Below are 24,064 nucleotides of genomic sequence, written 5' to 3'. Positions count from 1 at the left end.
TAAACCCTTCCCAGCTGTATTGTTTAACTTGATTGGGTTTTGCTAACATGTAGCAGACTATGCATTAAAAGATGCTGCTGTAGCAGGTTTCTGGTAATTTCCATTGCTTCTTTCAGTGATGTTTTCATTGGGTAACTCCTATGCTGTGGCCTCTTCCTCGGTGTACACGTTTCTTCCTGATACTTCTTATTGAGGGGTTTTGGATTTTCCCAGACTTCTACATTTATTTCTGTAGAAACTTAGTAGTTCTTCTATGCTACTGCATCTGCCATGTGTTTTTTTGTTTGTTTTACTTTTGTGTTTCTCAGTAACATTTTCACAACTTTCCATATTGACTGAACCTAGAGCTTATCCCCATTTGCAAAGTTCTCCTGTTTCCCCCTAAATGTGTTTATTAAATTTCAAATAAAGGAGCAAATTCAGTGGCTATACATACAGCTAGTTATATTTGTAGATACTCTGAGAAAAAATAAAACATTTCTGCTAAGTTATTCTAACAAATAACTTTACAGAGGCAAAAATCTGACACACTACTTCTAAATTACCCCAGCCATTGAGTGTATTTACTTCCATTGTTCTACCAGCCCACTTAACTAACTGCCCCTGCCTCAGTACTTTACAAATCTTACCTTGGTAATAACAAGGCTGTTAGGGAGAGAGGAAAAACAAGTGGACATGTATAGGTACACAACCTACCTTTCTATTGCCTTGACTATAGAGGACACGTTAGCATTTCACCCAATATACCTCCTCCACCCCCCTACCCTCTGACCCTGTGTTAGCCCATACTTCCTCTCTCAGAACCCCCTTAATCTTCTTATCTGCAGTATTCCTCTGTAGAAAATGGGAATCTTGAGTGTTCATTCCTTGCCCGCCCTGAGAGAACAGGGACTTGTGTAAGCACTCCCGTACTACCGTTTGATTAGGGTGCATGAGCATTTGTTGACAACTTGACAGTGCTACGAGTTTGGTTGAAAACACAAAAAGTAGGTACAAACACCTTTACTGGAATATACCTGGTGTCTTCAGCAGCTCGGGGCAGAAGGGCATTCTCCTGAAGTGCAACCTGTGGACAACTTGGTAGGTAATTCTCTGCTGACTCAACAGCAACCGTTGTGCCCAATTTGAGTGTATACCTTTATTTTATATCTGAAGGAGAAGTGAAGAAGATTGTGAAAGTGGCAACAGTGCAACTATTCTACTGATCTGGCAAGTTCTGATGAAGTCTTATTTGACGAAAGTGCTTGACTGTGGATTGTCTTTTGACTGCATTTTATTGTACAAGATTCTTTTGTCTGCACTGTGTGACCTTCATTTTAACCAGTGGAATTAAATTTTGGTACTGCACCTGGAGAGTCTGGTTTTTGGCTACAGTTGGAGTGTTTGTCATTTCTAAAGTGTTTTCTTACACTCTGACACCAGAACTTTGGTTACTGAGTGTTCATTCCTCTTATCTCCCATCCTGAAGTCCAGAATATGCTCTCTGCTTTAACTTTCTCCTGCTTCTCTTTATTTTTCTTTTCCTACCCATCTATCCCAAAAACCTGATGAGGCCCACTTTTTATTCTGCTGTAATCTTTTCCTCAGCTTCAGCATTCACCCCACAGATTCACTTCTAATCTCCATGCCAAGTAGCAAAGACAGTTTACCAGTGTCTCGTCAAAATGTTCCAAACATCTTCTGTTGTGTAATTAACCCCCCCCCCCCCAAAAAAAAAAATTGCCATACCTTCAGCAGCTGCTACCTTGCTATGCTTAGGTCAGCTGAAACATATCTCATCAAGCCTCCATCTCCTCACATCCTGCTTAAACTTCATCATCTTTGCTTTAAATTGGAATCATACTTCCTGTATAGTAGCTGTGTGTGTGTGTGTGTGTGTGTGTGTGTGTGTGAGATGTACTGGCTTCACTGTTTTCAGAAGTGTGCAAGCCATCCGGATCTCCTTCACTAGACTTTAAACGCCCTCCAACCTGGTTCTGTCCCCATTTTGCCCTTCTCTTATCTACTTCATTCTGGTATCAGCTTATCTTTTATGTCCTCTGCCATTTTTTCCTTCAGAGTCTGTATAGCATCAGCCCCGTTCCCCCTGTTAGTCAGTACCCCATCTTGATCATGGTTCCCTTTATCCTATAATAAAGCCTTCACCCTTTCATACTCTGTCTACCTTCCCTCTGCCATTTTAAACTGCTGTCTTACCTCCCCAACTCTTTGAACTGCTCTTCTTCCTCACCATTTTCCCTTTTCAGAGTCGTATGTCATCTAATTTTAGTTGATGGTGTTGATCTCTTGATTGTTTCAAATGATTCACTTTTGTTAGGTTATATAGGGTGAGACACCTTCTGTTTTAACCTTTAGATTGTGTTCTCTCTATTGTGTGTCTGTAACAGTCACCACTCCCTAAACATTGCTTTATTGTATTAAAATTTGCCCTGATGTAAACTAAAAGTATTCTAGTATAAAGGAGTAGTTTGAAATTGCCAGATTAAAGAGATCATTTTTGACAGGGTTGTACCTTTTTGTTTTTTAATTGAAACTGTTGATGCATTTGATATGTGATAAGTTTGAAATGACTTGGCAGGCAAGTCACTGTTTCACAAAATGGAACTCCAGTCATCTTTTTGGAGTGCTTGGTACTGTTTGTCTCATCTTTCATTGTGATGTTTTATCATTGGGTAATAAAGTAGTGGTACATATATCAACACTGTCGATGTCTGCAAACGTTTATGCATCTGAGTCGTATAGATTGCAGACACCGCACCAGAAGATAGGTGTGCTTTTGATTCGATGGCATGCAGTGTTAGGCAACATGTCCTTAACTTGCAACCTGCTACTTACAGTGGATATAAAAAGTTTACACACCCCTGTTAAAATGCCAGGTTTTTGTGATATAAAAACATGAGACCACAATAAATAATTTCAAAATTTTCCCACCTTTAATGTGACCTATAACCTGTACAATTCAATTGAAAAACAAATCTGTTAGGGGAAAAAATATAAAAAATAAAAAACGCACAGTACGCTGGTTGCATAAGTGTGCACACCCTTAAACTAATACTTTGTTGTGTGTGCACACCCTTAAACTAATACTTTGTTGAAGCACCTTTTGATTTAATTACAGCATTCTGTCTTCTTGGGTAGGAGTCTATTAGTATGACACACCTTGACTTGGCAATATTTGCCCACTCTTCCTTGCAAAAGTGCTCCAAATCTGTCAGATTGCTAGGGCATCTCTTGTACACAGCCCTCTTCAGGTCACCCTACAGATTTTCTATTGGATGTAGGTCTGGGCTGTGGCTGGGCCATTCCAAAACTGTAATTTACTTCTGATGAAGCCATTCTTTTGTTGATTTGGATGTATGCTTGGGGTCATTGTCATGTTGAAAGGTGAAAATCCTCTTCATCTTAGGCATTCTAGCAGACGCCTGAAGGTTTCGGTCCAAAAGTGACTGATATTTGGAACTGCTCATAATTTCCTCCACCTTGACTCTAAAGACCCAGTTCCAGCTGAAGGAAAGCAACCCCAAAGCATGATACTGCCCACCACCATGCTTCTCCGTGGGGATGGTGTTCTTTTGGTAATGCAAAGTGTTCTTTTGCACCAAATGTACCTTTTTAGAATTGTGGCCAAAAAGTGCAACCTTGGTCTCATCAGACCATAGCACGTTTTCACACATGCTTTTGGGAGACTTGATGTATTGTTTTGCAAATTTTAGCCGGGCCTGGATTTTTTTCTGTGTAAGAAAAGGCTTCCATCTTGCAACCCTACCCTATAGTCGAGACATATGGAGAATACCAGAGATTGTTGTCACATGTAGTACACGACCAGTACTTGCCAGAAATTCCTGCAGCTCCTTCAGTGTTGCTGTAGGTCTCTTGGCAGCCTCCCTGACCAATTTTCATCTTGCTTTTCATCATTTTTGGAGGGATGTCCAGTTCTTTGCAATGTCGCTGTTGTCCCATATCTTCTCCACTTTTTGATGACTGTCTTCACTGTGTTCCATGGTATATCCAGTGCTGTGGAAATTTTTTTGTACCCTTCTCCTGACTGATACCTTTCAACAGTGAGAACCCTTTGAAGCTTTGTAAGCTCTCTGCGATCCATGGCATTTGCTGTAGCAGGCGACTGAGTAAATGTCAGGAAAATCCTACTAGGACAGCTGAACTTTATTTGGGGTTAGAGTCTCTTTAATTGATGGCAGATGTGTACCCAAGAAGACTGAATGCTGTAATTAAATCAAAAGGTGCTTCAACAAAGTATTTAAGGGTGTGCACACAACAAATTATTAGTTTAAGGGTGTGCACACTTATGCAACCAGCGTATTGTATGCTTTTTATATTTTTTCCCCTAACAGATTTGTTTGTTTTTCAATTGAATTGTACAGGTTATAGGTCACATTAAAGGTGGGAACAGTTTTGAAATGATTTATTGTGGTCTCATTTTTATATCACAAAAACCTGGCATTTTAACAGGGGTGTGTACACTTTTTATATCCACTGTATACTTGACATTATCCTTTATTTTTGGGCAAGATAACATCTGCCTGGAAGTAAATGTTTCCACCATTTGGACAGTCTGAGTTGTTGCACAGTTGTAGAATTTGTGTAAGTGTTACACTTGTGTACATACATTTTGGAAACCTTATCCAATCCTTGTCATTTTTTGATTACTATTAATAGTAGAGCATTGTTTTATTAGAATGAATATATGATAAGCCTCCTTATGTTCTGCTTACACATATATGACTGCACATTGTAGTAAGCTGTGCAAAACAGCATTTTCAGTGGTGACTAAATCAGCACCACATGCGGAGATAGCTGGTAACATTAATTTTTATTTCTGTGCGCGCAAAACAGTGTTTTGTTTTTTGGTGAAGAGATTGGTTTGTGATAACAGCATGACTAGTGCTGCATGCAGTGAGGAGGAGGGATTGTATAAATAATACTCAGGGCAGCAAATTACAATGTTTACCATTCACCTCAGCCTAGGATCTTGACTTTATGTTGAAGATCATCTTTTTTTCTTAGTCTCCCCTTTTTATTTTTTCAAGCCATCTAGTTTGTTTAACCCTACAGTCTTTGTCATTCTTGGCCAGCAGACCATTAATTTTATCTGAACATCAATGATATGGCAGTAAGTAGGCAAGTGGTTGCATAGCAGTCAGTTTCTGTTGGATCCAGTTAGGGAACAACTGTAGTTCAGAAACCTTTGGATTCATTAAAATATCAGGCAAGCATGCAGATGTATTTCCAGCAAGATGCCCATTAAACCAGTGTAAACCACAGAACACCCATAGAAAGGGTCAGGCTCAGCATTCCTTCATTCTTTCTACTGCTTTCTTAAGAGTTGTAGTTCATATTTGCTTAGCTCATTTTGATATTTTCACTTTGGTCAGAGTTTTCTTTCCCAGTAAGAAAAAGCCTTAATATACCTTGTAGGAACTTCATTCATGTAGCCAGATGATGACCAGTCAGGAGAGAGGATTATTGCGCCTGTACTGTTTGTACTCAGTTTAACTGAAGTATCCCTTCTACTGTAGCTATATTTAAGAAACACGCTCTCCTCAGTTAAGAAGTAAGTGACTGTGACTCAAGGAATAGAGAAAGCATGCCTGCTCACCACGTTTTATTCTTTACTCTTAGCTCTTGCTCTCTAAACCTCTTTGAATGGCTGTTAACATGTAAGGGCTGGACCTACCACTGCAGCTTTCCTTTCTTAGTTAGTTTACTGGGGTAGTACACTGATGACAAAAGACCAGTTACAGGCAAAGTAACATGGACACATCCTTTATCCTGTTGACTCTTCTTACTTCCCTCTGACCAACTGTCATCTGAACAGTTTATTTATCGAGATTCATCACTGACTGTTTTTGACAAACCAAATTCTCCATTCACTCATTTCAAGAATTGTTATTGACCTTGATTTTGACATGTTCAGTTTCTGTTTTTATGCTGATGGCTGCAAAGTTGAAGACTAGACAAAATGTCATTAATTTCCTTTGTGATGGATAGTGAGTTCTGGGTTTTAATTGCTCAGGGCCTAGGGCAGGAAGAAAACTTGATTTAAAATGTAGTAGTAGATTTTCATTTGGTAGGTGGATATATAACTTTTAACTAAGATCTAGTTCAGAGTCTGTTACTTTTTAATCACAATTGATGTGTGATGTATATTCTGTACCAAAAACTGCTTAGCGTGAGCTTTTACAGACTGAATCAAGGCATTCAGGTAATGCAGAAATTCTTGATGAAGTTCCTTAGCTCTGGATAAAAAGTAATGCTTTTGTCATGCATCTCATCAATGCTAATTTGAAATCTTTTTGTAGGGAGTGCTTTAACCTGTATGTTACCACCGTGACCTTGCAGGTCCAAGAATCTATTGTTTATTGCCAAAGTGTCATTTTGTTTCTGACCGTGTGTGAGTATGGTGTGATTAACCTTATGCATCTTTCGTAAAGTTAGCAGCCAGAAAGTATTTTTTTGTTTTATTTCTATTTTTAATGTCCCAATGCAGGTAGAAGATACTTGTCGCCAGGGTCAGGAAAAAGATGAGGAAGAGGAGGAACGTATGCCAGATATTAAAGAGGAGGAAAATGCTATTGAGATGTCTGAAGATTTTGAAGGGAAAATGCATGATGGTGAACTTCAGAAGGAAGGTTGGTTTATGTGATGGCATGAAAAGTACATTTCAGATTACTTTTCTGGACTTGTATTCAGTTTTGAATTCGGTCTTCTACCTAGATTTTTTTTTCTTTAAAATTAAGTATTCTGCATTATAATTATTAAGGTACTGTTTGAAAAGAAGGAAAAACTTCATGTAACTTGTACCCTTGAGGCACAGAATTTTGTCATAATAGTCTGACTTTCAACATTTCTTTACCAGAATGTGTGATGCATTTTATGATGAGGGATCAGAAATGTGTGACACATGATCAAACTGATGACTAGAAATGGGAAACTGAAATCAGCGCATTAATGCTTATAATTTTGAAGACTGCAGAGCATCCTAAATTGTTAGTTGTTTCTACTGCCTTTTAATTGTAGTACAGAGGATATTTGAGAGGCAAAATTAATGAACCTCATAACATTTAACATTTGAGGGGTATAATGTAAGTCATTCTTCACGTCTTTACTAATTGTAGTTGAAATATTTGAAAGATTCCCTTGAGGATAGTTTTTTTAGTGTAATTGCCCCAGTAAGAAGTGGTAGAACCAGTACAAGTGGAGACACAAGGGATATACTGTGTTTACTATGATTGGTGTTTGGCCTTCAGAAAAGTAGCCAAAGTTAAGCAGGTACTGTAGCAGTTAGACCTAACTTCTGCATTTACGTGAGCTGGGTTGACATGATGACATGCAGATTGGAATAGATATTTGCAGGTAAGTGGACAAGCAGCTAGGATATGCTGAAAGGTTACAATATTTAATGAGGGTAAATGAGTGACAGTACACCTGTTTCACTCATTTACTGCACTGCTTGGTAAAAAAATGTGGTTCCAGGTGATTAGAGCATTTATAAGCCGTTTCTGTAAATATGGGATAATGAAATGATCTGGAAAATTTAAACTTGTTTTCCACTTCAGTGGTAGGTAAAAATAGGGTGTCTTATATTTTACTATTAAAAAGGTATTGGAGTATATATGTTATATTAGACACCATTTTTTAAATGGATTTCCCTTTTCTTGATTTATGAGAGTGACGTATGTCATCTTAAAGGGATAGTCCAAGTGTTTAAAATTAGGGTCAGACTTAAGCTGACAGAAATCACGCCCACTTTGACACTTTCATTCCCACCTACAGTGTCATTTTACTTTTCCTGTAAATCCACAGTTCCAGTCTTGTTTCAGCTCCCCTGATAAACTAATATTTGGATTTGTTTTCCTTTCCAACTTTCATTGGATTGGGGAGCTATGCCCTCAGCTCCTGGCTTATATTTAAAATAAAGAAACCTGTGCCAGGGAAAATGGACATCAGTGTATACTAATTTTTAAATTTTGCATCACTCATTCTTCTACAGATTTACAAGCAGCCCGCTCATAAAAAATAGTGCATTTGTCTAGTAGTATTCAGAAATCAGCACATATCAAACTAGAAGCGAAAAAAGGAACAGAAGAGTGAGTCAATTAATGCTCCAACCTTCTGTCACACACTTGCTTTCTATGGAATTACTAACTGGTCAGAATGTCACTACACCAAGCTAGTATTCAAAATCAGAGTACAGTAAAACATGAAAGGAAGAGAAATATGGTTTCCACTACTGTTTGTCTGATTCAGATGCTTTCTATAGGTAGAAGCCACGTCATAAAATTGTTTTAGAGATGGCCAGGATTCACAATCACCCCAGAATAAAACATGAAATGAAAGAAACAAAGAACTCTGTTTACTAATGTTTTAAAAGCCTTGCATTACTGATGTGCTTCCTAGAGTAGCAGCAGCAGTCTTGTCATATCATGCCTGAAAGGCTACTTTTTTCAATGGGTAAAATGCACAGGTGAATAAACTGAGTGGCTCACAGGGAGAGCTGTTGTCAGTATAATTGCAGTTGGAGATGAAATTTGATTAACACCTTTTCCTTCAGGCCCCCACACACACACACACACACACACACACACACACACACAGAGCCAAAGGTGAGCATGCTCAGAAAGGCAAACTTGAAATGAAAACAAAGGCCGAATCAAAACAAAAAAATCCCTGAGGCTGGCCCTTTAATGGATCATTGGGGCTTTTTTTCCACACAAGTGACAAAAGTACTATGCAATCTGAAGATGTAACAGGATGGTGAATGGGTTGATATTTCACTGCAGAACAGAAGGTTTTGTAAGTGTCTTTTGGCTGATGATGTATGATGCAGGGTTACTAATAAAGGACAAGGAACCAAGTGAAAAGTAGAGAAAAGGAAGAGACCAGTGTGGTTCAGTAGATCAGGAAGAGGCAGTAGGAGCAGTGGAAAGCTCATTCCAAAATCTAGTAAGGAAAAGCAGGAAATGTCTGTGCCTACGAATTTGTCAAGTTTTATTGCATTGATGTCACCTCCAAAGCTATGTGAGGCTGTACTTAAGACTGTGTTCCTGGTTGATTATTTTAGTTTCATTCTCTCTCCTTGGTCATTATTTGGTAGACTTGTGTTGCTAGAGTTGTATGTATTTATTTATTTTTTGACTAATCTCCATATAGGATAATTTTGTTACACAGCTACTGTAATAACAGGAGCCTGAACCATAGTGATGGACTGGTTCTTATGTATTGTCACTACCCTGGCTCCAGTAATCCTTTCAGCTAGCTGCATTTAAAAATTGAAAGAAAAAATATGTTTTTGGTTTTGAAATTCTTCCAGTGAAACTAATGAGCAGTGCCATTTAAAAAAGGAGGAAAAGCCAGTGCTAAGAAAGCTTACAGATTGCTAAGCTTGTCCCTCTGATTGTGGGAAGATTGCAGTTGTGCAGGCCCTTATAACTCCATTTCATGAATATCTGGAGATTTGGTTGGTACATGTATCCCTTTCCCCAGACGCACCAACAGCATTGCTGATTTCCTGTGATCTTCTCTCCTCCCTGTTTGTTGCCTTTTTGCTATGACTCTGTAAAAAAACCTCTCAACAGCCCATATTTTGGGGAAGCGAACCTATTTTCAGCCCTGATTTACCCCTGCACATGATGTACCAATTTTTGGAGATATGCTCCTATTCTGTCTAGAACACAGGAAACCACACTACATGACCAGCATACTAGTGGCACCAGTCATTTAAAGAAGGGGGGCATACATCTTGCAGCTTCCCTTTTCAAACACAAAAATAAATGACCTTTTGTGGCAGAATTTCACAGTACATTTAGTTTTCTTGTCTTTTTGATGATGCATTTTATCAGTCAGCATTTTAAAAATGTTTATTGGTTTATTGTATTTGTTGACTGTAATGGTCCGACTCTGCATAACTCATTTTTCAGCAAAGGCCCAGGGAGAAAAGCTCCACGTATACAATGTACAAAAGTACAATAAATGCAGTGCATAAAGTGCAATAAGAGTACAACAAGATGCAAAAAAGAAAAAAAATACAGCAATACAAACTAGAGTGAATACATATAAACAGTGCAGTGGTAGGAAAACAGAAGCTTACATATGATAGTCAGCATAATTTGACACAGTACTGAAGAGAATATTAGCATGAGTTTTCAGGAGGAGGAAGAGAGAGCAGTAGCTGGTGCATTGGAAGCTGGGTAAGAGGGGCTGGACAGAAAGACCAAGGAGGGGAAAAATAAGGTTGGATAGATGCAAATGTATTTATAACAGGGCTACTACTTGAGTTGCGGTTACCCTGGTGTGTGACAAGTACAGGCGGGTGTCTGTCAGGAATAGTTTTATTTGCATTTTAAATGATTTAGTTACCTTTATTTGCTTAATAGTAGAAGAGAAGATATTCAATCTGTTGGTGACAGAGAAAGAGACACCTGCTATGTTATTGGGCTTGGTTGAGAGCAAGAACGTTTGTCAGTGGTGTGTACTATTTTGCTTGGAGTATAGTACTGAGTCATATTTTTGGAAATGGGCAGTTTTCTACTTTGCAAATGAGATAGTGTACTGTAGCTAGTAGTGATAAACGTAATAGATGAGGTAACTGTCGTCGGTTGATTTGTTTCAGTGATAGACAGTGGTGAGATTTGTATGGAATACTGGCTGCAAGTCTGGCCCCTTTGTTATAGCAAAGTTCAAGTTGTTTAAGTTGGGTGGATTTAAGGATGTTGAGTATGAGGGCTGCATAAAGAAGAGTCAATGGGAGAAAAGTCATAGCTGTGATTTTTTGTGGAGTTGTCAGTCGGGTAGGGTTTGACTCTTTTTAAAGTGTGCCTGTTTTTTGTGTTATTTTGTCACTGCTTCTTTTAAGTGCTAGTTAAACTTCATATTTTTCTCTTTAATGACCCAAAGGAGTTTAGTATGAGTTACCAGTTTTATTTCAGTGCCATTCAAGGAAGTTCTAGTGACTTGAGAACCTTTTTTGAGAGATGTTTATGGATGAAATGGGTTAATTTGGACTTTTTACATTAGTTAAATGTAACTTGCTTAGCCAGGACTCTGTTGAGGAGAGGAAATCCTGTGTCAAAGGTTGAAGTTTAGAAAAGCTTATAGAAAAGCACACTTCCTGTTGGAGAGAGGGCTGATGCACCAAGATAGAGAAGTATTGTCAAATTCTACAGAACTTGGCCTACTGAGTGTAGAATTTCATGGGACACTGTATTGAAGGCCTTTGACAAGTCAAAGAATATTGCTGTTACTATGTCACCTTAATTTCTGTTTTGATTGATGGTGGTATTGATGTAGAGGACAACACTGATGGTGCTGTGTTGAAGGTGGAAGCCATGTTGTGTAGGGGATAGAAGGTTATTTTCAATGATAAACTTAGTAAAACTTGAGTAATTCGGATTTCTGAGTAGTATCCCATATTCCTACATGAAGCAGGAAGAGTTATTTGCTATATGGCATTTAAATTTTATGATAATTAGATGTCTAGATTTTCAGTGGGATGTGACTACTTTTCAAGGGTCTTTGAAAGAAAACAAACCATAATAATAATAATTTATTTTCATGCAGTGTATTTTAACCATTTTCATTCACTCCATTGTTGTATAAAATGCTCAGTTCCTGCTTTCCTTTAAATTTCACTCCTCTTGAACACTACTGTACATGTCATGCCCTCAAGTTCAATTTATTTCTATGTAATTTGCACCTCCCTTTTCAAAAGATCATACTTCCAGTTCTTTTATCACCTTTACAATATTCAGTACCCCAATCAAAATTGGTTTAGAGTGTGTGTAGTTGCTTTTTTTTTTTTGGCAGCCAAAAGCATTAAACATAGAAAGGCCTTACTATGTTGGGGGCCATTCAGATCCCTGAGTCTCAGCTCAAAAAATTTGCTTCCATAACATTTCTGCAGAGTATCCTGTAGGGACGTTTTAAGAAAATGTCATCTTGTTACATTTCCCCCAAAAATGTTACTGTTTACCTCGCTTTCCCATCACACATCCAGCATTTGCTAGCTACCTGAGGGAAAATTTGTTTTAAGTCTGGGATCTAAAGTGTATGTGCAAGCACTCTTGAACAAAAATCTTAAACCTTCTGGAATTTGATGCATACTTGGGAGCGGTACACATGTCCTCCTGTTGTTCTTTGTAGACTACTTTTCCATTCTCCCTTCCCAATCATTTCTAACTTCCTCTGATTGATTCCATGCATTATTTTGTATGCCCTTCTAATTATCCCTTTTAACAGCAACTTCTATTCTCAACTCAACAAAAACACTACCAGAGTTTGCATGTCATTTAACAACTCCCTGTCCCTTTCTCTTTGCCTATATTCTCTTACCTATCCCTATAAGGAAGGTGGTCCCTAATCTGCAGGACAGACGTCTGCTTTGCCTCATCCCACTATATTACCTTTTGTTTTGTAGTTATTTGTTCCCAAAACCTTGATTCCTTCACTAATTTTCTCCAGCAAAATCCAGTCCCCTCTTGCCTACTTTTTATACCTCTACTTGTCAGTCCTCCCTGTTGGCAAAATCGCCTTTCTCCATTCTCATATTGGCTTATGTCTTGGAATACCTTCTGCCAATTTATGAATATAATTTTCTTTATGGTTATTTTTCTTCTAAAGGACCTGCATCCAAAATCTTACTCTGTTTCCTTTCCTCTTGAATGCCTTTCTGTAAAACTTAAAGGGAGAGTTAACTCCCTGTGTTCAAGAAAGCTGGCCATTGTTGCTAAATATTCTAGTGCCATATGATGACAAAAGGTCACCTCTGCAATAAATTTTCCTACTGGATGACAATACAATTGGGGATTTGGAGTTAAAGAGCAGTGTAATTAACCTACATGTAGTCTATTTTCATAACTATTTAAAACCAAGGCCAGTGATTGATGGGCAACTTGTTAGCTGGAGAGCATTTACTGGAATGCAAACTGTTGAAAAGGGAACTTATCAGCAGTGACTTCTCACACAAGCAGCTTGTCACATATAAGCAAATCCAGACATGGAAACTGTTTCACTTTGGACAGGTCAGTGAAGTGTTAAGAGGAGTACAGGTGGTCAGTCTGCCCAAAACCTGCAAAGACCTTTATGGCCAACTACTACTGGAAATTCCATTGTGCAGCTGGTGGCTGTGCAGGCAAACACATTTTTCATGGTTAGTTCCACTTCTGAGTTTGCTTGTTTACTTGCTGTGACAGCCTGCTTCCATTGAATGTTGTATGTGAGAGTTTCCTTATTTGATAGGTTTTCTGAGGACTGTCGGGCCATTGAACCAGTCTATTGGTCAATGGCCTTGTATCATTAGTTGCTCCTATTGAGAATTCGGTTCCTGCACTGACCCATCATCTCCATGTCATTTTAATTAAACTTAAAGGTAAGTATGGCCCATGAGTTTGAAAAGCTTTTGTGAATGTGTTTTCATTCAGGCAGAATGAGTAGTATATGGGCAAGACGAAGTGACTATGTTTATAAATATCCATATTCAGTGGCATTTTAGGATTAGATTGAGCACACATTGATGAACTGTACTGGTTTTGCAAGTGTAACAGTGACTTTAATTCTGTGTTGCAGAAGATGAAGAGAAGTCTGAAAGTGAAGAAGAGCAGCTGGATAAACAGATGGGTGACCTTGGTAATGCTGAAGCTGACAAACTTGATGAGAGGCTTTGGGGAGATGATGATGATGAAGGTGTTGATGAAAGCAAAGCTGAGGAATTTGGGGAAGGAATGGATCAGGTAGGTAGAGTTCACTTGTTTTTCAAGATACGTATATAAAACTTTAAATGTCTTAAATTGATTAATTCATTAGAGAGAAAGTTTTCATATTTCTTCATCACATTCTGACTGTGTGCGAATATTTGTTTCATGAAAGATGATGGGTGAATCTATTTATTGCCACATATATTATAATTGCATTTACATTGTATTGTATTTTTTAGTTATTTTCCGCCCAACTACAATGCCTTTGTTATGAAAATGTTTTGAAACTTTTTTGGCAGCAATTAGAATGACAGCAATTTGTCACTGAGATTTGAACTGCTGTCACAAAGTATATCCACATATGAAATATTAGATAGCATCTGTCAAAATGAAGCCTGTCCACCTACTGCTTCTTCAAAGTATTCCAAAGTATCTCTTATGATCCTCTAACTTTCTACCCTAAGCTGCCGAAATACGCTTCATTCTATTTAAAGACATTAAGCAAAGTGCAGGTTAATTCTTTCTGGATAGTCTTGACAGCGACTACAATTCACAACTCCACAGTATACATCCTAAAATGTTAAGGCTAGGGAGTATATTATGTACTCCCGTTACCTTTTTATATAGTCATGGTCTCACCTGCTATTCCACATAGTTTTAATCATGGTTTAATTATCCCGCTACTCAAGGTTTCCGCTCCTATTACTACATCAGAATATTGTCCTTTAGACAATACTTGCACAATTGCTAAAGTCATATACAGTCAAATCAGAGTACATTTCCAAATATGATATACATGCTGACAGCCAACATGGATTTACACCAAAAAAAAAGTACCCTGACCCCACACTGTATGCTCTCACCAGCAATACTTAAAAAATATTGATGACCGAGTACTATCAACCAATGTTTTTCCTGACATGGTGTGCCTTTGAAACTATGGACTGTACTCTATTAAAACAAATTAGCTGCCATAGCCTTCTCTTATGAAGTCATACTATGGTTCCAAAACTGTCTCACTAGACAAACATTTGGGATTAGAGGAGCAAGTATAAAATCTGTAACAAGTATGTATTTGATATTTCTTCTGATGCGCAAGTGTACTGTATTCATATGTGTAGGTATGTCTGTATGATTTACGGTGTTAATATTTGTACTGATGTAGAAGTGTATTGCAATCATATGCCTATGTATGATGATTGATGTTTTTGTATATTTACTGTGGATTTTGTCTCTCACTGGGCCTCCACTGAAAATGGGCTCATTTACCCTGAGTGGATCATCCCGGTAAGCAAATGCAAATAAATAAATAAGTGAAATACATTATGGTATTTCTCAGGGGTCTGTGTTAGGGCTCTTATTCTGTTGCTTCATCAGTGATATGCCATGGGACATCCCTCATTTAAACTGTCTCCTCTGTGCAGAAATGACATAGTGATTACTCAATCTGGCAGGAACATTGCCTGCATTACCAACAAACTATAGAATTTTTCTTTTTTGTGGAACTGATAATGCGCCAACAGAATAATCATAAATACCTCTAGGATGTCTGCAATATGAAAAAAATGTCTAACGACAATTTATCCAGTGTTGAAAAAGTTTTGTTTGAGACAGCTCACACACACCAACCAGTACAGAATTATGAAACCAGACAAGGGTGGGGTGGGGTAGTCATCATGACTAACACAGACTATGCCTGTAAAATGCAAGTACTATTAAATGATGCAGAAACTTATGAGAGGGTTTCTAGGTTTGATATACACAGGGCCTATGCCAAAATTGATTATTATATGAATTTGTATGATGGGATAATTTCTAATGAGGAGTTTAAATATCTTGCAGTGGAGAACCCCATTATTCCCTCTGTTTTTGGTATCTCCAAAATTCATAAAAATATAAATTTTCCACCATTTAGGTCCATTGTAGCTGCTAAGGGCCCCAAAACGGAACCACTAGCTTCATATATAGACATCACTTGTAAGAATGTGTTGAACAATGTTCCGCACATTTTAAGGGACTCTTATTATTGCCTTGATAATATCAGGAAGTTAATTGTGATGATGACTATTGGTTTGTGACTGTAGATGTGTAGTCAATTTATTTTTGGTGATTCCCCCACCATATTGGAATTGATAGCTTTAACAACAGTCTAAGTGCAGTGATTTACACCATGTAAAAAGAGGCCTGCTTGTGGATTTGTTAGAATTGGCATTATCCAATAATTTCATCTTGTTTGACGGGGAATACTAAAAGCAGACGAACGGGGTTGCGATGGGTGCCAGATGTGCACCCATCTATGCAAACCTGGTGTTGGCAGAATGGGAGCAGCAACACATGTTTAATTCTGTCGATATGTCAAAGATCATGACATACTTAGGGTACCTGGATGACACATTGATTTTGTGGAAGGGCTCAAAACAAGAGTTGGAAGATTTTATTGGTCGAGTAACACAACCACTTTTTTAAAATTTACAAGTCACATGGGCAGAGATAGGATTGAATTTTTAGATATTCTTTTGTATAAAGAGAATGGCCATATACATTCGAACATTTACCATAAAAAAACATACAGCAACTCTTTTTTTACATTATGAAAGTTGCCACCCTCAGTTTCAAAAGAAAAATGTGGTGAAGGGTCAAATGATTAGATTGTCAGGGCTTATTAGCCAGGATGACTGTTTTAAATTTGAACTGCTGAAGCTTATTGACATGTTCATAAATAGAGGGTATACAATGGATTTACTGACTAAGTTAAGTAAGGATGTCAAAATGAGAAGAAGCAGTAAATTTTAGACCTGTTCTCTTGGATTCAAGTAGAAGTGTTGGTTCATCTAATACCATTGAGATTCATAGGTAGGTACTACCATTGAGATTCATAGGTAGGTACTAGGCTATCTGCCCAAGGACATTTATAAGCCTAGCCAGAGTGTCAACTTTTGCCACCCTATTGATTAATTAACTGAGCCTCAAGAAGAGCCAATGAAGTGATCCCGGGGGTGTATTTTCTGTTACCCATCCACTAGTCGTGGTTTCTCTTGAAGAGTGCTGGTGAGGGGCTCTGCCTAATGTAGGTAGGAATTTTGTTCCAAAGCATGGAGAGTCTCTGTGACAGGAATCTATCCCTCCAGCATGTTCTATTTATTGTTGTGGCGAGGTTTAGCTCACTAGAGCGAGTGGCTCGCAGTGACTTGGATTTCTTTAGGTGGAGCATGTCCATCACTTCTGAGTTGGACATGGCTTTGTAAGTCAGGCAGAGATCACCTTTGCATAAGCGATATGCCACTGAGTACAGCTGGATTATTTGCAGTCGGGCTGCATAGGACATATGTTTGAGGACAGTAATCCTCTTGGTGAGGTACTTTTGTGGTCTTTCCAGCTGTTGGAAGTGTCTTGTGAGGTACATCCCAAATGGGGCATTGCACTCTATGATGGGTCTGATGAGTGACGAGTAGAAGGGCACTATAGCCACTTTATTTCTAGATGCGAACCCTTTAGTAATTAGATGAGCTACATAGAAGGATTTCTTAACTACTTTGGCAATATGATTGTCAAAGGAGAGATTACTGTCTACCTGGGTCCCCAGATCTCTTATTACCTCTTCTGTATTAAGGGGGCTGCCACCTATGTGGTAATTCATGGGTGTTTTGTTTTTCCAAAACAGGATGACTATGCATTTTTTGGCATTTAGCTTGAGACCATGACTTTGACACCAGGTGTCCATCTCAGTAAGGCCCTTTTGGAGAATGTCCGTGTCAGCTGGAGAGTCAATTATGGCTCCCAGTTTGCAGTCATCGGCGAACTTGGTTTAGCCATAGTCCTCCTGTTTGCGCCTGTACTTTTGAGAAGTATATGCCGAACAGTAGGGGTTCCAGGACCGAGCCTTGTGGGACACCACTTGTGACTGGTTTAGAGTCAGACCTGGAGCCCGCTATTCTTACCATGTGAGTTCTGTCTTTAAGCCAGTTGGCAACCCATCTCGTGATGTAGGGGTTTATGTTCAGGCTGGTGAGTTTTTCTATAATTCCTGAGTAGGGAATGGTGTCAATTTAAATTTTTTTTATTGTATTAAGATCAATACGCTTACTACTTACAACTCTATGGCAATGGTGCTAGATTATAATGATTCAAGTATGAAAATTAAGAACATTATCCCGACAGTATGGGACAGTGCATTTCCTTCAGACTTAAAAGAAGTATTGGATCCAAGCCCGAGATTCATTAACAGTAGGGGTTCCAACTTGAAAGAGCTGTTGGAAAGAGGTGTAGGGACAACTAATAGTAACATCTCATGGATGGGGGTAAGTGTGGCACATGTAGTATTTGCAAGTTTATTAATGAAGGACCTTATGAACACACAGTTAAAAAAAGAACACTAAACTGCTCAGGGTACTGTAATTGCAATACTGACATGGTAGTATATGTAGCCACCTGTCTATCATGTCCAGCATTTTACGTAGGAATGACAACACGTAAATAATGGCTACGTATTTTGGAACATAACAGAGATATAAAAACAAGAAGCCTACAAGTGCTTTATTTAACCACAGTAAGATGTGTGGCAACTACAAAAAGTTTATTTTTTTTTGTTATTGACAGGGTGCCCAAAAAAGACATGGGAGGTGATGTTAAAACCTTAGTAGAAATGAGAGAATGTCTATGGCAGTTGCACCTGGATGCAACAAAACCACCAGGCATTAATGAAAGCATTTCTATTGCATGTGTTTTGAAACATAAATCCCAGTTTATTTAACAGATGATTACATGTTTAATTTTCCTTGGACAAGTACTCACCAAAGGGGTTTACATGAAACAGTTTATTAACAACCATTTCTTCTGTTTTAATATGTGGTTTTATCACAGTATTTCTTGTGCTGTCTTTTTTCTTTGCAGCAGGGGCTGGGTTAAGTGGTTAATTGGATAATTAATTTTAATGGATTTATTTTATATTGGCTGATTGCCTGTTTAGGACTATAAAAGTCCTGATTTTCTTGAGTGTAACTGACTCTGAAGAAGCCCAGTGTTATGGGTGAAAGCGCTAAGTCAGTGATTCTACATTTACAATAAAGCTGTGGTTTTATCGAGTCATGGATCTTTTTATTCAACTGCATTAATATTTGACCTCTGTCTAGTGCAGGTAAATGGATATTAACTGTTGTTTTTGTAATATTAATTTATATAGATACAATTTTCACATTTTTCTAAATATCTCAATAGCTAAGTAACACAGATAGATCTCCTTAGCCTCATATGAAAGCTGTCAGCTAAATGAATAAAATGCTGCTGACAGTATGTGTGTAACTTGAGTGGTTGCAGAGAATATTGTAAATGGTTTACAAAATATTACAAATGTAATAGTTACTGTTTACTATGGCCTATAAAACTCAGTTTAAGTCCTAGAACCTAAAGAATACTACCGCTGAAGAGTTTGCCATTTATGCTTCACTTCTTTCATAATCTCTATTGTTCCAGAGATATGAACATTTATTTGAAATGTGAGGGCATAATTTGATTCTGTCAAAAGGCTTAGGATTCATCCATTGGAAATTACAGTGCAAACTTCCTGAGCTCCATTGGAGTGAATGAGTTAATAGTACTGTTTTTGTGGTTTATGGTTTTCTTTGCATACTGTAAAGTTTTTTAGTGTAATGGAGATTGTAAATAGGTGCTGCTGTTCTTTTTTCCCTTTTTCTCCCTTCTCTCTCTCTCCAGTTTTGAGAAGTGTGGGAACTGCAATGTAAAGGGAAAAGATATACGCCTGATTGAAGGAGCATGACGGGAGAGGAATTGATGAGCTTTTTCTCATTCTTACATCGGAGAATGACTTGATTAAGGACCTGAGATTTATTTTCTAACAAGTTTTAAGAGAAAGCAAGTAAATGAAAAAAATATTGAACATTATGAGGCTTTTTTAACAAATGAATGTATACTTAGTAGCAATTCCAGATCTGGCCCTCATGGAAACAGTCTGGTAAAGAGAAATTGACTACCTGTTTCTCATGTCTCCATGGAAGCAATCTGATAATGAGAAATTGGTTGCATTTTGGTGGAGAGTGATTGGCTGGGGGAAAAGAAAATCGAAACCTGCTAGGAGATGATGTTCTCTGAAAGCATTCATGTTTTTTTTCAGCTGTGAGAGCTATAAAGATAAGGCAGAAACATCACTTAATACAAACACAGGCTGCAACCATGTGTCTTAGCATGGATAACCTTTATTTTAGGTTAACTCAAGCCTATGAGTGTGGCTGTCAGTTTGGGACATTTGTTCCTATTAGGAGGGTAAAATGTCAGTATTTTAAGATGTACATAGTTTTGTGTGTTTAGTATTAAATTAATAGGTTTTGGAGGGTACTGGGGTTTGTTTGTTTTTTTGAGGGCTTTCAATAAAACAAAAAGTTTTCTAAAATGTGACATAGGCTCAAATGAGTAAGGCAGGAAACAACTATGTAAACGTTCAACCTTCCAAACAATGTATGCATGTAACACACAAACTAGAACTAGACATTTAAAAAAAAAGCTGTTATACATAAAAGGTGGGAATAATAACTTTTTATTATTCAAAAAAAGTCACAGACAGTACTTTAAAACTCATTGGTTATGTCCCTGTTCTAATCCTGATTAGCCCTTTCTCTATAAATTATATACTTTGACAAATTGTTTCAGTAATTTCTCAAGTGTTTTCAAAATGTGAGTGTCTGTATAACTTACTTCTATCTACATATGTAACTTGAATGTCAAATGCAATTATTTTATGACTTCATTACTTTCACTGTATGCTTTTCCTCTGAGCTTTTCTCTCTGGGCCTTCACTGAAAATGGATATGTATCCAGTTGGACTATCCGAGTCAACAAATGTAAAATAAAAATTTTAAAGCTGTTATCTCTTCTGTAATGCGTTAAATGTCAGTGGTCTCACAGATAAATGCAAAAAAGAAAGAGTAGTGAACTATATTAAAAATGTAGAATGCAAATAGCTATGTTACATGATACACACTTGGAAAGAACTGAGCATGTGAATTTGATAAAGGTTTTCAGGATAGCAATTCAGTGGAATATTTGGGAGAGAGGAAAAGAGGTGTACTTGTATTAATTGCAAGAGAAGCTCCAATAATGATAGGCAATAAAGATAATGGTAGAGTTGTAGTGCTAAGGGGCCACTGGCAAGAGAGGAAGATTACACTGGCTTGTATTTATACTCCACCTAAAACTGGTATAATGGAGCTTAAAAAAATCTGTGAGAAATATTCAGTTTTCAGCAAGGAATATTACTTGTAGATGGGGACAGCAATTTGATTTGGAGCAGTGAAGATGTATCTTGGGGGCCCAGAAGGGAAAATAAAACAAAGGAGGGTCGATTTTTGAAGATATTTATGAAAATATTTGGCATGGAAGATGTGAATTCAGTAATAAGAGTTCATAGGTAGGTACTAGGCTATCAGCCCAAGGGCCTACGTAAGCCTAGCCAGCAAGGTTCTATAGCTTACGCAACCCAAAGTTATTTTCCTTTGCCATTGTCCAGCAGAGACACAGAAGTGATCCCCGGGGTGTATTTCCTATTTCCCATCCACTACTCAAGACTTTTCTTGAAGAGTGCTAATGAACTTTGCTTGACATAGATGGGTAGCTTGTTCCAGAGTATAGGAAGTCTCTGGGACAGGAATCTATCCCTCCAGAGTGTCCTGTTTATTGTGGTGACAAGGTTGAGGTCCTTGGAGCATGTAGCTCGGAGGGATTGGGATTTCTTTAGGTGTAGCATGTCCAACAGCTCTGGGTTTGACATAGCGTTATATGTTAGGCAGAGATCACCTCAGAGTAGGCGATATGCTACGGAGTAAAGCTGGAGTTTTTTGAGGCGGTCAGTGTAGGGCATTTGTTTGAGGCCAGTAATCCTCTTTGTGAGGTACATCTGTGGCCTTTCCAGCTGCTGCAATGTCTTGTGAGGTACATTCCAAAAGGGGAGTTGTACTCTATAATGGATCTAATGAGTGTCGAGTAGAGGGGAACAATGACCCCTTTTCCTGGATGAGAACCCTTTTATGATGAGGTGTGCCACGTAGAAGGACTTCCTGACTACTGTGGCGATGTGACTATCAAAGGAGAGACTACTGTCCACCTGGGTCCCAAGGTCTCTTACCACACATTAGGTGTTAAGTAGATTGCTGCCTATGTGGTAGTTCATGGGTACAGAGTTTTTGCTAAAGGGGATGACACTGCATTTTTTGGCATTGAGCTTGAGGCCATGGCTCTGACACCAGACATCTGTCTCAGTGAGGCCCTTCTGTAGGATGTCCACATCATTTGGGGACTTGATTATGACTCCTAGTTTGCAGTCATCTGCGAACTTTGTTAGCCAGAGGCCTTCCGTGTTAGCCTGTACTTCAGAGAAGTAGATACCAAACAGGAGAGGTCCCAGAACAGAACCCTGTGGTACTCCTTGTCACTGCTTTGAGGTCAGATTTGGATTATACAACTTTTACAGTGTGGGTTCTGTCATTGAGCCAGTTGGCAACCCATCTTGTGACGTAGGGATTTATACCTAGTTTAGTGAGTTAAGCTATAATTCCAGAATGGGGAGTGGTGTTGAAAGCCTTGGCGAGGTCAAAATAGGCTGTGTGAACCACCTTACCCTCATCCACGGCTTTGGTGACTGCCTCAAAGAAGTCGATCAGGTTCAGGAGGCATAATCTGCCTTTCACAAACCCGAACTGGGTGGGATCCAGAGTTTGGAGGTTACCATTGTCTTGTGTTTTAGTTCCATGATGATACATTCCATGGCATTGCAGACCGGGCTCGTCAGGCTAATAGGTCGATAGTTCCCAGGATCAGTTCGGAGTGAAATTTACATATTATTCCCAATGATATATAAACTGGGTTAGGCTAGATAGAATTTACATTTCACAGGAACATGTGCATTTGAAGGTCTTGATAAGCACCCAATAACTACTTAAAATCATGCGCCAGTAATAACTGAAATAAAAACACATGGTAGTGAGTGAGACAGTGGCGGTTTCCTACGTATCTGTTGAAAAGAGAGGAATTTAAAGAATGGGTAGTGGAGATTATTCAGGAGGTGTTAAAGAGAATAGAAATTACTTCTGAAAATATAGCTAAGGAGTGAGATAAAATTAAAGTGGAGTTTAAAATTAGGGTGGAAATAAAAGAAAGGGATCTATGGTTAAGAAGTAAGAATTATTTAGAGGGACTGACAATTGTTAAAGTATTGCAGAGTAGCAGACTGATGCAGTAGGAATTGTGTGTATATTATGATGACTTGGGTTGTGCCTTATGTGTTTGTCTGCAGTTACGTGTTTGGATTCAAAAAGTGCGGGAAGTAGGTGGAGTTTTAGGTGGAGAACAGGTCTTGTACATGTAATGGCATTGGGTTATCAGTTTGGCCATACTCAGTGTAAATAAGTCAGATGCTTGAGTTATCACATAGGTATCTGCATTAGAAATTACTTCTTTACTATTTTATTGTGCCAGAATGATCTCAGATAACCTAGATCCATACAGTGTGGTAGATGAGGGAGAAATAGTAGGGTGGACTAATTTAAAATTGATGGTCAGGGCTGTTATTGGTTTGGACTCAAATGTCCTGTAAGGGATGCTAGATTTTTCAAAAAAAAAGTGATGCAGTGACAAGTCTGAGTATTATCAGCTGTAGGGGGGTTTGTGATGCCTGATCAGCTGTGGAAATCTGTGTATTACACAAGTAATAGTTAAATCTGTACTACTGTTTTTGCATACATTGATGGTATATTTGAAGAAAAATCAGTCAGTAGGATAACTAGTATAGTTCTTCACTCACAACTGTGTTAATGGATGGTGAAGTGTTTTGTTGTTTTGAAGAACAGATTCTACAGACAGAAAACATATACAGAAGGGTTACAGTTGCTGAGTAGATTACGCAGTTCTGCAGGTGAAATGATACTGTTAATGATCACATGGAAAAGGAAAGAGCGAGAGAGAATTAACTTTCTAGCCTGCCACACTCACTGAAGTGCCTTTATTCTTTGCTAACAACTACACCAGAACGCCCGCTTCAGGGAAGAAGTGGTAAGTTTATCAGCCAGCTGTCCTGTGCTGTTTGCTGAGATGCTAGGTTAGCTTTCCATAAGCAGTGTTTAACTACAAGTACTATACATCTGTAAAACATTATAAATATTTAAAATCTCTGAGTGCAGTATGCATGCAATTCACATACTGGTCACCCCTCTTCTCCATAAACTGTTTACAAAAGAACAAGCCGTTCTCAATTTACTATTTTCAGATGGTGTATTTATTTTCTATATTACCAAACCCCTCTAATTCTTTCCCCAGAGTCAATCTTGGTTCTCTTTTTTTCCTCCCTTCCTGTG

General features: G+C 38.3%; 1 protein-coding gene across 1 annotated transcript in view; it reads left to right on the top strand.

The window, feature by feature from the left end:
* The window catches only part of MDN1 (midasin AAA ATPase 1), a 3,484,183-nt gene that overhangs the window by 3,034,875 nt on the left and 425,244 nt on the right, over positions 1-24,064 (top strand). Inside the window, exons 85-86 of the mRNA XM_044071809.1 lie at positions 6,509-6,650; positions 13,582-13,745. Of these exons, the coding sequence (XP_043927744.1) occupies positions 6,509-6,650; positions 13,582-13,745 (306 nt within the window). The remainder of the gene's footprint in view (positions 1-6,508; positions 6,651-13,581; positions 13,746-24,064) is intronic.

Source organism: Protopterus annectens, chromosome 1.part0 (genome assembly GCF_019279795.1).
Source record: "Protopterus annectens isolate FY-2018-M chromosome 1.part0, PAN1.0, whole genome shotgun sequence".
NCBI lineage: Eukaryota > Metazoa > Chordata > Ceratodontiformes > Protopteridae > Protopterus > Protopterus annectens.
This window is presented reverse-complemented; position numbering and strand designations above follow the sequence as displayed.